This window comes from Nesoenas mayeri (assembly GCF_963082525.1).
Source record: "Nesoenas mayeri genome assembly, chromosome: 1".
NCBI lineage: Eukaryota > Metazoa > Chordata > Aves > Columbiformes > Columbidae > Nesoenas > Nesoenas mayeri.
The window spans coordinates 8,722,546-8,739,538 of record NC_137541.1 but is presented as its reverse complement, the minus strand read 5'-3'; the positions used below and the strand labels follow the sequence as shown (position 1 = coordinate 8,739,538).

The 16,993-nt window shown below is 43.9% G+C and overlaps 1 protein-coding gene across 1 annotated transcript; it reads right to left on the bottom strand.

Moving 5' to 3' along the window:
- Nucleotides 1-9,596: 9,596 nt before the first annotated feature.
- Nucleotides 9,597-13,466, bottom strand: MEIG1 (meiosis/spermiogenesis associated 1; the record flags this gene model as incomplete). The annotated part of the gene is made up of 3 exons (XM_080347646.1): nt 9,597-9,725; nt 11,611-11,773; nt 13,336-13,466. 3 exons carry the CDS (start codon nt 13,464-13,466, stop codon nt 9,597-9,599), a joined length of 423 nt encoding a protein of 140 aa, XP_080203772.1.
- Between the last annotated feature and the right edge of the window lie 3,527 nt (nt 13,467-16,993).

Sequence of the window (16,993 nt, the reverse complement as noted above, 5' to 3'; positions counted from 1 at the left end):
CTCCCTGGATGTCATGGTCAGTGCTTGAGATGTGGGTAGGAACATTAGCCCAATACAGAATCATGGATTCATAGAACAATTTTGTTTGGACGTGACCCTTAATTCATCAAGTCCAACTGTTAACATAACTGTGTCACTAAACCATGTCCATAAGAACCTCATCTACACATCTGTTCAACCCCTCCAGAGATGGTGACTCCACCACTTCCCTGGGCAGCCTGTTCCAATGCCCGACAACCCTTTCTGTGAAGAAATTTTTCCTAATATCCAATCTAAACCTCCCCTGGTGCAACTTGAGGCCATTTCCTGTCATCCTATCAGTTGTTACTTGGGAGAAAAGACCAACCCCCTCCATGCTCCAAGCTCCTTTCAGGCAGTTCAGAGATCAGAAGGTCTCCCCTCAGCTCCTGTTCTCCAGCTGAACCCCTCAGGTCCCTCAGCCGCTCCCATCACACTTGTGCTCCAGACCCTTCTCCAGCTCCGTTCCCTTCTCTGAACTCGCTCCAGCACCTCAGGGTCTTTCCTGTTGTGAGGGACCCAAAACAGACCCCAGGATTCGAGGTGCAGCCTCATCAATGCTGAGTGCAGTGGCACTATCACCTCTCTAGTCCTGCTGGACACACTATTCCTGATACAAGCCAGGATGCTGGTGGCCTTTTTGGCCACCTGGGCACACTGCTGGCTCATGTTCAGCTGCTGTCAGTCAACACCCCCAGGTCCTTTTCCACCAAACACTTTCCAGCCACTTCCAGCCCGTAGCGCTGCCTGGGGTTGTTGTGACCCAAGTGCAGCACTTGGCCTTGTTGAACCTCAGACAATTGGCCTCAGCCCAATGATCCAGCCCATCAAAAGGTGAAAAAGCGATCACAGTCTTTTACCGTTTGCAATCAAGGACAGGTTTGGGGAGGCTGTCAGCAGAGGGAGGCACGAGCTCACGGATTCAGCGTGAGCCCCAGCCTGTGGCATCCCCCTGGGCTGGGAAATACCCACAGCAAGTTTACACCCTACTGCAAAACTCTAGTGTTTTACTTTTCCACATTTATGTTTAGCTCTTGGACATCAGATGAGACACTGAACAAGTGAAGAAGATGAAGCATTCAGAGTCGGAGATGCATTGTCTGAATTAGTCATTATAATCTCACCTCTCCTTTGGGTTTTCCAGCTGTTTGAGTTTCTTGAGGATTGTGGATTCTCCCTCTTCTACATTATCTTATTTAATGTGTCACAGAAGCTTTCCCATCTGCTCCTCCTGCTCAACTGAGTCACAGCACTTGATAGAAGAAGATTTAGAGAAAAAAATGTGTTCAATATTTTTTATTTTTGAGAAAAAAAAAAGAAAAAAATGTTTAAATAAATATATATATATTTTATTACAGATAATATAATGAAAATTTCCCTTCTGAGGCTGTGAGATGTACATAAGCAACTTAAGAACACGCAGCTCTTCTTTGAGGTTGCTGGCTGACTTTAAGTGGGGCAGCACCTGCGGACCTGCTTCCAAACCTGCCTTTGAAGAGCAAAGAGCTCGAACCGACACCGGTTGTTTCTGCCTTTGGAGCTTCTGCACCCGCTGAACAGTGAAACCAGCCCTCCCATCTGCTGCGCTTGCAGATTAGACACCATCGCTGTCAGCCCAGGGAGGGTGGCAGTAAATTAACAGGGAAATCTGCATTGTTACTGTATTTTCAAGAGGAAAAAAACACTACTTTTAATCAGAAAGTGACATAGAACAGCAGTACCACCTCCCAGTGTTGCAGGTTTTCTATCTTGTCATTTAAGCTTTCCACAGTAGGACGAACAGAAAAAATAGATCTTCCCTTCCTTATCCTTCTTCATTATGTGCATATGGTCCCTTTGGCACCACCACACCCTTGAAATATGGGGGTTTTTGGTGATCTCTGCAGAGAGGTGAGATGAGAGACCTTCTTCACCAGGGGACATGAGGGTCTGTGTGAGTCCTGCATCTTCCCAAGTCACCTCAGGGCCACCTGGCAGTCAAGTACATGCAGGAGAAGGAGTTTTCCTTCCCAAAACTCAGTGTTCCCGAGGAACATGCTCCATTAAACAGTGTTTAGCCAGGGGGTGACAGAAACACCTGCCTGAAACCCAGACTGCTGCCTCCTGTGCTGAAATACTTCCAGTTGGCACAGCCAGCAACCGCGGGGTTTTTCCTCTCCAAGGGCTGTGCAATTAAAAATCTGTGGCAGTTACAGCCTCTGCATTGAAAAGCGAGTAGTTTAAATCCGATTTGCACAGGGGAGCTGTTATCTTACTAAAAGTCTATGTTTTTCACAGAGGGCGGAGGGCTGCATCCCACGTGAGAGCTGTGAACCTCTCGTCTCAGGGTCTTGCATAGCACAGTCATTGCTTTTATTTGCCAACTCTGAGCTGAGATTGATGATATCGGTTAGAAACTCTGTTAGTCCTCAGGCAGTTAAATAAGATGTTCCAGAAAATTACAATAATAATCTCCAAAGCACCTATTTCTTCATCTTCCCTGTGGCTCAGCACTGACACTTCAAAATCAGCCAAGATGCATCTGATCAGCTGAGCACAAAGCAAAATACCTTCTAACCCCTTTGTCTTTATTGACAGAGTCCTAGTGTGACCACTTCATTAACTTATCCCTGGTTAGAGTCCATTTGCCCAGTCTAGTACTTACAAGTACTGGATCATGTTGACCCTCCATCAGTTTTCTGGCACCTCTCCAGTTTTCCAAAGTTTGTTACGATCTAGAAATCAGAGAGTTAGACAGTCCTGAGCTACTGCTCTTAAGACTGGGAGTCTACATGAGCCCAGACTTCTGACCTGGAAGTGTTTACATTGTGCAGGTGATGATTCACATCTTCCTCAGTTGCAGATGGTAAATCAGTTCATCTGGTGAAGCCGGATCCTATTGTGGTATAGTAAAGCAGGAATTATGTACATTTGTTGTGGGTTTTTTTTCCTATCTGATGGATACAAATGGTGAAATTGTAAATAACAAGCTATTCCTAAACTAAGATTCTCAATGCCATTTTAATGTCTTCTTACTGTCTGTAGCATACTTAAGCTTTTATATTTCTTCTGTTTCTTTTGCCTTGCATTCTCAATAATCTGCTTGCGCTATACATAGTACAAGTTAATCTCTCTTCTAAACCCCTCTTCTGAAGTCATCCTTCAGATACATACATTTTTCCTCTTTGTCGAAATATTGCTCTGGCCTGACAAGATATTAATCAAATGAGATTTTAAACAAATTTCTGTAGTTGTAAGTGTAGTGATCTTTTTCATTTGTTGGGACCAAGGTTGTAAGTGATAGGCTATCAAAGAGATGTTTAATGGTTTTAATGAGCAGTGATTTTTCAGCCCTTGGTACATACACATCCTCCTCTTGAAGAGCTGATGGAGAGAAGCAGGGTCCCTCTGGTCTGTGGCTCCAGTTCCTTCTGAACAAGATGAAGATGGATCCATCGGGGAGGCTGGGATTGGGGTGGACAGGCTCTACTCACCTCAGCTCCAGACCAGAGCTATGGAGCAAGAGCTCTGCTGTCTGTAGCTTCAGGAGACCAGAGCCATGGAAAGAGGCAGATCTGCAGGGCTGCCATGCTCTTTCCTCCAGAAACACTGCCCACCATGTCCCTGTGTCGCCCATCTCTCCGTGCACAGCATCCTAGCACACATCTCCTAACACCCACTCGCGTCCCAGTGTTGGCTGTTCCTCAACACCATCATGTATTTGGCACAAACGTGTCCCCCAGGGCCGTGCAGCTCCGCCGGCATCCTTTAGAAACCATGGGCAACAATGAAGAAGCTGCCACGCATCCAGTCCACCTGATTTTGCCCCATCCACCCTGCAAAACCAAGCAGCTGCCAGCAGCTCATCTGCCCAAGCAGGACACCTTCCCCTGGCCAAGGCGTTCAGCTGCTTCTATCAAAGAAGGATGAACATCTGCAGCGAGATGCTGGGACCACGTCCTGCTTCTCTAGCCAGCAAGAGCTGAGATACTGCCAGCGAGGGAGGAGGTTTCTATGGGTATATTATCGCTGGAAAAATGCTGATGCATCTGTGTGGTTGACTCCCTACACAAGCTTGTCCTTCCCTGAAATGATGTGCCCCTTTTTCTTCCCTCCACCATCCTGTTTTAAGGTGTTCCCTTCCCTTTCTCTCCACATCCTTGGAGCTGCCACCTGCCTGGACATCTGCAGCAGCAGAATAGATGTCGTGCTGAGTAGGTGTCTCTACACAGAATCATCCATCACGCTGCAGCCGAGCCACATGCCTCAAGGATGCTGGCATCAGGTTCAGTAAGTTATTTGGTTAAGGACTATTCCTTACCATAGAAAGAAGAAATAACGAGGAAAATGCTAAATTAAACACAGAGACACACAAATATTAATAAGCAGGTGATGAGGGAGATAATAATGGAAGCCAGAGCTCATCAGGCACTTACTGATGGGCCATGAAAAGAATCACTGCAGCCTTGGAGAGGATTGGCCTCGATTTTGTAATTGATGAGAAAGAGAAAATATAGTGTGAATATTAAGAGATTTTTTGGGGGGCTTCACACAACTTGCTATGGGATCTTTAGAAGAAGGACCACAGACACAGAAAGGGAAGGATCAGAGTGGGACAAGTATGGGAAGATGGCGAGGAGGGAGGTTGGAAGGGTCAGAGTGGTGAGCAGGCCATCGGGCAGGACGTTCACCTGACTGGGCCCTGCCCCGATCCCTGCAGTCTGGCCTGTCTTCTTGTTAAATCTCATTCTTAATTGCCTTTTCTGCATCATTTCACTGTCTATCCTGTGTGCCAGCCACTGGCACACAGTCACCAGCCACCCTCCCACATGCTGTTTGCGAGTGTGCTGAGCTTCAGACTTGAAGTGAGTGCAAAGTCTCAACTGCAACAAGAAAGAAAATGTGTTTTATTAAGTAATTAGAACTTGCCAACAGGTGCTGAGCACAGGCCGGATACTTAGAAAGAAGTTCCTACAAATAAACATAAATCCAGTGGGACTAGGAATAGGAGAAAACCTGAAAGGCCATAAGACAGCTCCATTCCAGCTGCTTTCAGACAGACCTCACTTGTGTCAGACAACGTGAGGAACAGCAGCATCAACAGCTGTTGAGTTACAAACTCGTCTTTAATGAGTTTGAAGCCAGTCAATTTTCAACACCTTGTAACAAGGGAACTGTGTTTGAAGACCAAAAGGTTGAGGTTCAAGTGTCTTCAGATCTGGCAAGAACACTGTCCACTCAGGTACCAAAGTGAAAATTAAAATGCTTATACCATTTTTTTTGTGGTGCTTTAAGCTGCTGGGGCTGTAGAGCAACCAAGTAACCGTAGTATCACTTTCAGACAATACTGTTGCATAATGAATTCAAGTAAAGGATGAAAAGACAGAAAACTGAACTAGAACATGCCAATGCTGCCTTTATTTCCCCAAAGTAGCTGGATGAATTCAGAGAAGTTGCACTCTTGCCATTTCACTTGTAGCTGTCAAACACAAAGCCTGAAAAGTAGGTCTCGGAAAAGTTTGGTTTACCTCTTTTTATGAGCTTGTGTTGTGTAAAGCCATGAAGTGAATTAGAATTCGACTAAGTACCTGAGGCCTCAGCAGCTGGTAAGCACTTGCTGACAGGGAGCAACAGGAGCTCCATTCATTGAGCTGCTGCAAACGGCCATGGAAAGCATTAGAGTGTTCCCTGATAAGAGGTAAGACAGGTAAGAAAAGTGCCTTGGGAAGTATTTTCACAGAATTACTTTTTATCAAGACTCAAATCAGCAAAATGACACATTTTCATCTCTAGGCAATAAAATGGAGAGATGTGATTTTATCTCTATCTCTTTAAGGTTACAATTATTCAGTAGAAGAAGTTTTTGCAATGGCATTCAGAAATAAGTTTTTTATCTTGATATGAACTGTTGTGTCACGTCTAAAATGAAGCATAGCTTCCCCAGATTGCTTACGATACTTTTTCCTAACATAAGGGCTTTAAGACACAAATAAGCTAACAAGTCTCAGCATGCTTAGAACATGGTGACAGTCAAGACTTTTCAGCTACAGATTTATCAAATTCAGAGAAAATACTGACATCAATATTTCTTGACAGCTTTTTGGACTGAAAAAGATACATCCAGCATAACAGTATCAGAAGAAAACTCGTTAGTATTTGAATATCAGCTTCATGCTCGACAAGCACAGCTGAATATGAAAAACACTTCAGGAAAAACCCTGGCAGGTTTGAGAAGTGGGGCCGTGTGAACCTCATGAGGTTCAACAAGGCAAGTGCACCCGGGTCGGGGCAACCCCCGGTATCAATCCGGGCTGGGGATGAAGGGGCTGAGAGCAGCCCTGCCGAGAAGGACTTGGGGGTGCTGGTGGATGAGAGATCGGACATGAGCCGGCAATGTGCGCTTGCAGCCCAGAAGCCAATGGTGTCCTGGGCTGCATCACAAGGAGCGTGGGCAGCAGGTCAGGGAGGTGATTCTGCCCCTCTGCTCCGCTCTGGTGAGACCCCACCTGCAGTGCTGGTCCAGCTCTGGGTCCTCAGCACAGGACACACGTGGACCTGTTGGAGAGGGGCCAGAGGAGCCACAGGAATGATCTGAGGCTGGAACAGCTCTGCTGGGAGCACAGGCTGAGAGAGCTGGGGTGTTCAGCTGGAGAAGAGAAGCTCCAGGGAGACCTTATTGTGACCTTTCCATGCTTAAAAGGGACCGATAAGAAAGACTGGAGAGGTTTTTTGTCAAGGCCTGCAGTGACAGGACAAGGGACAATGGCTTTAAACTGAAAGAAGAGAGATTTAGATTAGATATAAGGAAGAAACTCTTTACAATGTGGGTAGCAGGACAGTGGCACAGGCTGCCCAAAGAAGCTGTGGATGCCCCATCCCTGGCAGTGCTCCAGGTCAGGCTGGACGGGGCTCTGAGCAACCTGGTCCAGTGGGAAGTGCCCCTGCCCATGGCAGGGGTTAGATTGGGTGATCTTTGAAGGCCCCTTCCAACCCAACCTTGAGTCGATTCTAAGAATTGACTCAAGCAAACATCCTTATACTAATGTTGTTTTGTGATCACAGACCAATTTGAACTCAAGCAAAAACCCTCGTACCTGTTTCTTTTCAAAGAAAGGAACCCCGTTGGCTTCATAGCGAGGGCCAGCACACAAGTACTGTCTTTTTAAAAAAGCTTGGTCTTAAATAACTTTAAGTTTAGCATGAGCTGGAGTGAAATATGGCTATGAACTGGATGTCAAGGGACAATTATAAGTGACACTCTCATTGTCAGTACAAAACCTGTTTTGCTAATGCAGTAAGCAAACTCCCAAATGCAGCATTGAGGTTGACAAAGGCTATGTCTAAAAATTGGTCTCCAACACTATTTACAAGGCTCATCTTTCATTTTCAACCCATTAATCTTTTAAGTATTACAGTGATATTTAACCTTTTAGCACACTGACGATGCTAAAAAATATAAGTAATAAAATCTAGGTAATTCACTCTCTCAAAGTGAGAAGCATCTGCCAACTCACACAAAATCTGCATTCAGAACTGGAACATGAATTCCCATGCTACTCATTTGAATTTAAATCTCTGTGGGCTGTATGAAATGCACACTCATTGTTTTAAAGTACAATATAAAAGAAAGAATCCAGCAGTATTGCAAAAACATTGAGGTGTACACAGGTAGAAGGAGGGAAGCACAGGATAATCTTTTACATTTGTTTCCATTTTTTAGAGGTGTTTCTTTAAAAATAGTTAAGCTCTAAAAAATTACCTGCAGTTTTGAATACCCAGCTATGTCTTTTTCATAGAATGAGAAAATGGCTGTATCAAGTGTTCTTACTTATTCTGTGTGTTAGCAATCTCTGCCGATAAATTTGAATTGGGTATATAACACATCTATTTTTGTGATCTTTTTTTAAGGCTCTTTTCATGTCCACTGGAAGAATTCTTTTTTAGGAATTTGTGAATTGAACAAGTGAGACCCACTATCCTACAGTGACAAAATAGGTGGATTATCTTAATAACTGTTCTTTTCCCACTGTTTGATTGCAAAGTATACAAGAGGTCCTCTCTTAAAAAGTACACCCAGAGCAACCAAGAAAAAGAGAAATCAGAATGAATATCTGAAGTGAAAATTATTGTAGCAGTGCTTGATTTCTATTATTGCAATATCTCACTATTTATATGTCATTAAAACCTTCCTGGAATAAAAAAGCTTTGCAGTTGTTTCTGATTACCTCATTTATCTAAGAAGAGACAACTTCTCTCTACCCAGAACAAAGGGTGTACAAATGACGAGATCAGGTGTAGATGTTGACAATAGTATTTGGAATTAAACGAGATTAATTCTGCCCAGAAATCCTACGTATCATCTGTGTAAGTTATCAAACAAAGATCGCAACAAAGATGCTGGAGGGAGTGGAGCATCTCCCTTATGAGGAAAGGCTGAGGGAGCTGGGGCTCTTTAGCTTGGAGGAGACTGAGGGGTGACCTCATTAATGTTTACAGATATATAAAGGGTGAGTGCCAGGAGAATGAAGCCAGGCTCTTCCCAGTGACAACCAATGGTAGGACAAGGGGTAATGCGTTTAAACTGGAACACAAAAGGTTCCACTTAAATTTGAGAAGAAACAACTTCTCAGTGAGGGTGACAGAGCCTGGAACAGGCTGCCCAGGGGGTTGTGGAGTCTCCTTCTCTGGAGACATTCAAACCCACCTGGACACCTTCCTGTGTAACCTCATCTGGGTGTTCCTGCTCCGGCAGGGGGATTGCACTGGATGAGCTTTCAAGGTCCCTTCCAATCCCTGACATTCTGGGATTCTGTGATTCTGTGAAACCATAAATATTACTTGGTATGGGTTTAATGGGTTAATTGCAGAAATCTGCAATTTCATACTACCTGAACCCACCATATGTAAACGCACAATCTTTTTTTTCCCCTCCATAAAAAGGTGCATGCTACCAAGTCAATTAATACTTTCTCTTCAAGTAATTAATACTTGCACCTGACAAAAATACTCTGGGGATACCTTATTTATGGCTCAGAAATGCATTTTCATTATGACTGTTTCTATTACAATACCTCGTTTTTAAATCCGCAGTCTGTGCTACTTGATTTTTCGGTGTCCTTCATTAAATTCTCTGCTTGATCTCCTTGCTATTCTCCAAGGGAACTTTAGCCTTTCAACCTGAATTTGGCCCATCTTTGGCCCTCTGTAGTCTCCTAACCCTTACCTATTTTATACCAAAAGACTGTGGCTGACGTTAGCCAGTGTCAGCACGATTATTTTGTTTTAAAGAAAGATTGATGCTTCTACTTATAATGGAATTTGCACACAGTTAAACCAAATATATGATGCCTGTTTGCCAGCTTTTAATCCTTTTGATGTCAAAACAGCTGGGAAAATAAGGGATAATAAGATTTTTGGTTATAGGAGGACAAAGCCTGAAATTTCTGTGTCTGTAGTTCAAGGCTTCTCCACATTTCCTGTATTCGCCCTTCTATTCAAGGATGACATTGATACTTAAGGTAGGATTACACAAATCTCATTTACTTACAGATTCTAACAAACAGATTTATTAAGAGTGCAAACAAATCAGAATAACAAAACTAATACTTATAAACTTTTACTTTATGGACTTCTTTGTCTTCGCATTCTCTTTGTTTATTGTAATAATAGAATGTATTATCCCTTCTCTGAAGTTTCTTAACAAATCCAGTTTCTGGCCAACGTTCTACCTATGAATAGAATAAAAAGGACATACATTCACCTGAATATGCTCACATTGAATGCTGTTTGAGTGTTACATTGCAAAGAATATAGGGTATACTTCCATGGGAGAACCTCGTTTGCATCTAAACGTTACTTTGCTATTGATTTGCTGAGCTTCTAAAGAAAATATTAAGAACAAGATGTCAGAAACCAGTTTTCTGGTCACACACTTAAAGGTTTCTTTGAGATTCTTCTGACCATGATAAATGTGCTTTTTGTTAGCACTTCCATAAAAATAAAGTGAGCTCCATGTATGATAGTCTCAAAGACAGGAGGATCACTCCTGCGGGAAACCAGCACCGTCCTGGTGCTCTTCTGGGTTCCACTATGTGAAGTTTTACACTAAAGGCTTGAGCACTTGTACATTCAACAGCTTTATGGCTTTAGTAGCTATTATATCTGCAGCTTGAATGCCTACTTCTGATTAAAATGAACCTTAAAAATCATGTAATAAAGATCTTATTTCTCTTCCAGGCATGGCTGACCACAGGATGTCAAACTAGAATGTTCTCTAATTGGAAAGTCCCAGAAGTGGCAGTTTCATCAGTTATCTCATTACTTTAGGCATACAGCTGAGTTATTTGCATTTTCTGTCTAAACAGAAGAGCCTTAATATTAATTCCACCTACATTATATTTGCATCATTAATAACAAGTGCATTATAGAAACATAATATGGAGTAAACAAGACATTTCAAAATGTGCAAGTTGAAAGAGAATCACTGCCAGACCCTGGCAAGTTTGAACAGAATATACGCTCATTTTGCACTGAGTAAGTGGTGTTCTTTAACTTTTGTCAGTGTTTAATTGTCTATAGTTATGCCCTGCTATAAATCTAAAACACACTGATGGTACTACACTAATTACAGGATTTCCTTTTGCACAGCTAAAGGAATTTACATCACAGCCTTTACAGTGGTATCCAATCCCATGGCAAAATAATGAACTGCATCTTATTATGCACATCAACGCTTTACTGTTTTAAGTTAACTGGATGATGAGTGACTTTCTTAGGAACGTTCTGCTCTTTCTTATGCACACAGGAGGTTAAGATCTTTTAAAAGTGGATTTTTCATACTATATATGCTGCTTCGGAAGATAAACTTCAGAACTCTGATAAAGTTATTAGTATGTTGTTTGCTCGATTAACTTCTTGTTGCTATTTTGAGTCTCAAGTAGCCACTGAACGTTTGGTCATTAGCCATTAGCTCATTTGATGTGCTGGAGAGCATTGCCATGAACTGTAGTGAGCAGAGGACCGAGCCCTTGATGAAATGCCCGTGTCACAGCTGCCTTTACCACAGTTGACATCAAATATCTCTCCAGCAGGCAGTTTCAACAGAAGCCAAGTTTTGAGCACATACTGAGTCTGGTTACGCTACCATGCAATTCCACTGTAAAACTGACATCGGTAGCAATGACACGGGACAGACTCCCTGGGCAACTAATGACTTTCCTGTCAGATATATTGGCAGAGTAATGGGGAAACTTCACAGAGAGCCCCTTCGATGTATTATTTTCCTCAAAACTGAATTATTCTTTTAGGTAGCAGCTACATCTATTCAAGGAGATCTATAATGCTTCTAAATGCATAAGAAAGGGGGAAGAGAACCACAGGCTGGGTAGTGTTTCTATTTCACTTCTGTGAAATAAGTTATTTTTGCACCGTCAATAATAGCCCAAGAACTCAAGTCAGATCTGGTAGAAATAAAAAAACAACAAAATAAAACAAAACAAAACAACATATCAGAAATGAACCTGAATTAATTAAGTGGCACCTCCATCTTCATTTAATCATTTAACATGACACAGAAGTTTACATTAATAACCCTTGCAGAGTTCTAAACCTTACCATATCAACTTGTTTCACGTGTTTATATTCAATCTCGTCTCTGTATCCAGCTTGCTGAAATCTGTAGAAGTTCTCTACATCTACTGACCATTTTGTGGCGTGATGTACAGATTTTGGATGGACAGCAGCTTTCGCCATGGCTCCAGAATCTTCAGACTTTTTCCTGAAATAATGATTTTGTTAGGGACATATAGAAATGTAAAGGACAAAATTTTAAAACAAAGGAATTACAGACAGTACAATATTATATTTCCTTCAAAGTCTGAGATTAAAAAAGATGTTATAAGCAGCTGGAATAAAATTAAATGCACTACTTGATCTCAAACAAACCCGACTTCCCTACAGTTCTATATACACCTCCACACCTTGACTTAACGTACAGTGGAGATGACAAAGAGGAGATTTTAAGAAATAAATTGGATATAGAGGCAAGACACACAACCTACCAAAATTCATCCTGTTCTACCCTTGCCCTATCAAAACCTGCACTGACTGCCACTGACATCCTCCTCACACAAACCCCACTTGTTCAACCTGCTGAGAAACAGTGAAGAGGTTAATCAGCTGCTAAACCTGAACAGAGCAGAACTGGGACAAGATAAAACTCAAATTGGAAAGAACAACAACAACAAAAAAAAGAATAAAATAAGAAATTTAAAAAACAAAAAAGTGGAGTCACTAGAAACTCATCAGGGAGGAATTTGAACTATATTTCAAAAAATACAAAATATTTGACTTCCACCTTATATCTGAATTTCACTGCATTTGCTTTCCTAAGTGTGTTTTATGTTGCTGCTAAACCAGAACGTTATGTTGCTTCTGCAAGCCAAACACACAGAACACTATGATACCCAGCAGCTATGATCATAAACAAGTCCTTTCCTAAGTTCTTTGATGTCGCCAAGCTCCAGCTTCATAATTAGGAATGTTTCTTCAAAGTGGGAAAAGAAGTTTCTGGATTTGGTAGTGAGAAGATGAACAGTTTCTCTCCCTGTGGGGAGTTGCTGCCTCCAAATCCTGCACACAGAGTAAAATTTCCTTACTTAGCAGGTTCCTGTATCAACCAAGAGCTTTAAAAGTCAAATGCTGATGTTTTATCAAATGTATAAATGCCCTGAAGTCTGCTAGAAAGGCAGAAGAGGAGAAAAATAATATTGCACCACAGCATACACATATTTGGGAAAATGATATCAAGAATTATTGTTATCATCATGTGGAAACGGAAATCTGCATTTCTGTTGTCTAACTGTATGTGAGCCATCAGCACACAAAGAAAGGGCCTTTCATCTCTTACTGCACGCGCTTTATTATAGATCAATACAAATATGCACAAGGGCTCTCTTCTGGCACAGTTCAGCCCTCCAACATCCTTTGGCCAGGCTCTGTAGTATTTTGTAATTAATGCAGATTTGCTAAATAAAAAAGAAAAAGGTGATTTTCCCATCCAGTTATGATGTGTCATATACAAATTAACATACTGAGCATATATCCTTATTATAAATCTTTAGTGTAGTCTTTGAGATACCTATCTCAACATAACATTTTCTCCGCTGCAAAGGACCCTTTTGTAGCCATTACAGAATTTTTCATACACTCTATGCTCACCTATATTTGAAGAGAACTGTTGCCAATCTGGGACTTTAGACGGTCAATATTATTAGCTACAACATTAAATCTTAATAAATGCTAAACTATAATGAATTTAAATGTCTTGTCATAACTTACATGTTACTAGTGTTAAGTACTTCTTTACAGGATGTGCTGAATTCATCTAATGAACGTGCTTCTTCAAGACATCTAGATGTACATGGCACTTCCTGAGTCACCATTAATTCAGATGGCCTGTCCACAGGCATTTCTGCTCAAAAATACATATATATGGGTCACATATTTAAAGTGCCAGCTTGATGGCTTCGAATAATAAAAGCATGATCCTGATATTTTTAGGCTGCTATTTAAGCCCTTTAGAAATTGTACTCTTTGTGCATTGTGGTGCCTCTGAGTTCCAGGCATAGAGCCGGTTTCATTGTACAAGAGCATGAGATGAGCTGTACTCCAGCCTATAATTCAAGGAAAAGATAAAAGCATATACAGGCAAATGAAAGAATGCAAGAGAATGGTAAGAAAATATTCAGCATAATACTAACACTTTTTATTCAAATGGAATTGTTGAACAGTGAAGTGGAGTTTGCTGAGACAACCATTGGCAAATACTCTTTGGATACCACTTTTTTGGCTTTGGGAAAGGTTTTCTAATGTCATTCATAGTACGATTTCTATGGAATTCTAACAAACCTGGGCTTGCATATGGCAGTTTCCTTAATGCTTATACAAGTTGTTAAAGGGTGTGGGACAAAAGTGCCTGCTCCTCTAAGTGTGTCTGGTCAAGGACATTTTCCAATGCAACAAGGGATGATCAGAAATGGAAGAAGCCATAAAACAACATATGGGGACACAAACCTGAACAGTAAATTGTGAGGGAGGTGGTGATGAGAACCAAACCCGGTCAGTCACGCTAATTGATGGGGGCATGTGGGAGTTTGAGAATGTTCATTCCAGCAGGGTTATCTGATCTGGGACTTTGGCAGTTGGGAAACTAAGGTGAAAAGGGGAAAACAGAAACGAAATACACAGACCTGACAAAACAAACATAGAGACCATGATGAGAAACAAACCTCACCACTCACACTAGTTGAAGGGCTATCAAGAAACTACAGGAGCCACTCACAGGAAGATCAGCCTGGACTTTGCAACTGATAAGACTGTGAAGCAGGGGACCCCAGAGTTGGAGGATGTGGGAATCGATAGAGCTGTACAAACCTGAGAGGGATGTGCAGGGGAAGGGGAGCAGGGAAGAATAAAGAAGAGAGAAAGGAGTATAAAAGAGGCCGGTCGCATGTAAAACGGGGCCAGTCAGGACACTTACCTGGCTGAGCCTGGTGCCTGATCATCACAGTCTGTCCTGTCTTCTTAAATCTTAACTATCTCTCTGGGTACTGTCATTTTCCAACCTGTATGTGTGTGTGCATGCTGCAAGGACTAAGTGCCAGCTACCAGAGAGACCTGTGTGTGCAAGTGAAAACTGGTGCCAGCTCCTGGAGTCACACTGGGGATACGGGTGCCCTGCAGCCTGTGGTGTCAGCTGCTGGAGCGAATAGAGGTCTTTGATTTCCAGCCATTGGTGTAAGAACAGTATGTCCCAAAAAATCAGCTACTGGGGGAGGGCTGGCATGACATGCTCCATGCCAGCAGTTAGAACAGGAGTGTGGGTCTCAGCTGGTGCTGCCTGCTGGGGATGAAGGGTGAGTGTATCTTCCCCAGTTGAGCTGTATGTTGGGCATGTATCTATATTTACTAGAAAACTTTAAACTGGACTCACTGTTGAGTAGGGGGACCTTGGGTCCAGGGCAGGGGGGCCCATGCTGGTACACCTAAGGGTACTTGTCAACATAAAGCACATGATGGGTGGGTGTGTGAGTTCATCTTTGCTAGTGAGCACCAAGCTGGACTAGCAGGCAAGTAGGGAATCCATAAAGCAGATAAGGGGCTGGGGATGTGTGCAGGAGTGCTGGGAAGACCAAGGAGCCATGCTGATGCTCAAGGGATCCATAAACGTGCATGTGCTTGTGAGCCTAGAGAGCGTGTGTGCCTGTGCTAGTGAACTTTTATTGCTACCAGCCAAAGAGCTGTATGTGTTCATGTTTTATGTGAGTCCGGTGGGTAGGTGCTGCTGCAGGTAATGCCTCACCTGTGGCTGTCTACGTGACCAGCCATGTCTGTGATACGTACTCAGCTTTGTTACTCATTGACCCAGCAAACGGGAAAGTACCAGTTGCATCCCTTAGCCTGGGCAGAAGCCGGGGAGGAGAGGCCCTGGAAGCAGGTCCAGAGCAGCTGAAGATGCACTTGCACTTCTTAGATCACAGAAGGTAACACTCACAGGACCTATTTGGAATCCTGGAATAAACAATAAGAGATTTCCAATGACTTCCATAGACTTTACATGAAGTTTAACAAGGGCAGTGCCAGATTTTGCACCCGGCACACAGTAACCCTGTCTGTACACACAGACTGGGGAACAAGATGCTGGAAAGCAGCTCCACAGAGAGGGATCTGGGGATTCTGGTCAACAGCAATTTGACCATGAGCCAACAGTGTGCCTGGCAGCCAAGAGGGCAACTGTGTCCTGGGTGCATCCAGCAAAGCATGGCCAGCGGGGCAGGGAGGTGATTGTCCCACTCTGCTCTGCGCTGGTGCAGCCTCACCTGAGGACTGTGAGCAGGTCTGGGCGCCACAGCTTAAAAAAGATATGAAGCTACTGGAGAGTGTCCATAATACGGCTACAAAGCTGATGAAGGGTTTTGAGAAGAAGCCGTATGAGGAGTGGCTAAAGTCACCCGGTTTGTTCAGCCTGAAGAAGAAGAGACTGAGGGGACAGCTCGTGGCGGCTACAGCTTCATCACAAGGGAGGAGGAGGGGCAGGAACTGAGCTCTTCTTTCTGGTGACCGATGACAGAACCCGAGGGAATGGCAGGAAGATGTGCCAGGGGAGGTTCAGGCTGGACATTAGAAAAGGTTCTTCACCCAGAGGGTGCTGGACACTGGAACAGGCTCCCCAGGGAGGTGTCACAGCCCCAACCTGACAGTGTTCAAGAAGAGACTGGACAACACCCTCAAACACATGGTGTGAACTGTGGGGTTGTCCTGTGCAGGGACAGGAGTTGGACTCGGTGATCCTTGTGGGTTCCTTCCAGCTCAGGACACTCGATGAGAGCTGCGTGCACTGCCAAGGTGCTCGGGCAGACATCCGGACCCCGGCCCGAGCCACCGCTGTGACGGAACCCCACCCCGCTCCCACAGCCACAACGCGGCCACGCAGCCCTCAGACCGCCCACCTCCGTGCGAAGGCCGCAAAACGGGGCCTCTTCCCGGGCCGGCCAGTGCGACACAGCGGCCGCACGGCGCTGGTACCGGACGGCGCTGGTACCGGACGGCGCTGGTACCGAACCGCGCTGGTACCGAACCGCGCTGGTACCGGACGGCGCTGGAACCGGACGGCGCTGCTGCGGCTCCTCACGGCGCCAACCGCCGCCCCCGGGCGTTGCCGGGCAACCGCCCCGCCTCTGCAAGAAGCCGTTGCCGCCCCTGCCGCCGCGCGTCCGATCACAGAATGACAGAGTGTCAGGGGTTGAAGGGACCTCAACAGCTCATCCAGTCCAACCCCCATGGAGCAGGAACACCCAGATGAGGTTACACAGGAAGGTGTCCAGGCGGGTTGGAATGTCTGCAGAGAAGGAGACTCCACAACCCCCTGGGCAGCCTGTTCCAGTGTCTGTCACCCTCATCGTGAAGAAGTTTCTTCTCAAATTTAAATGAAACCTCC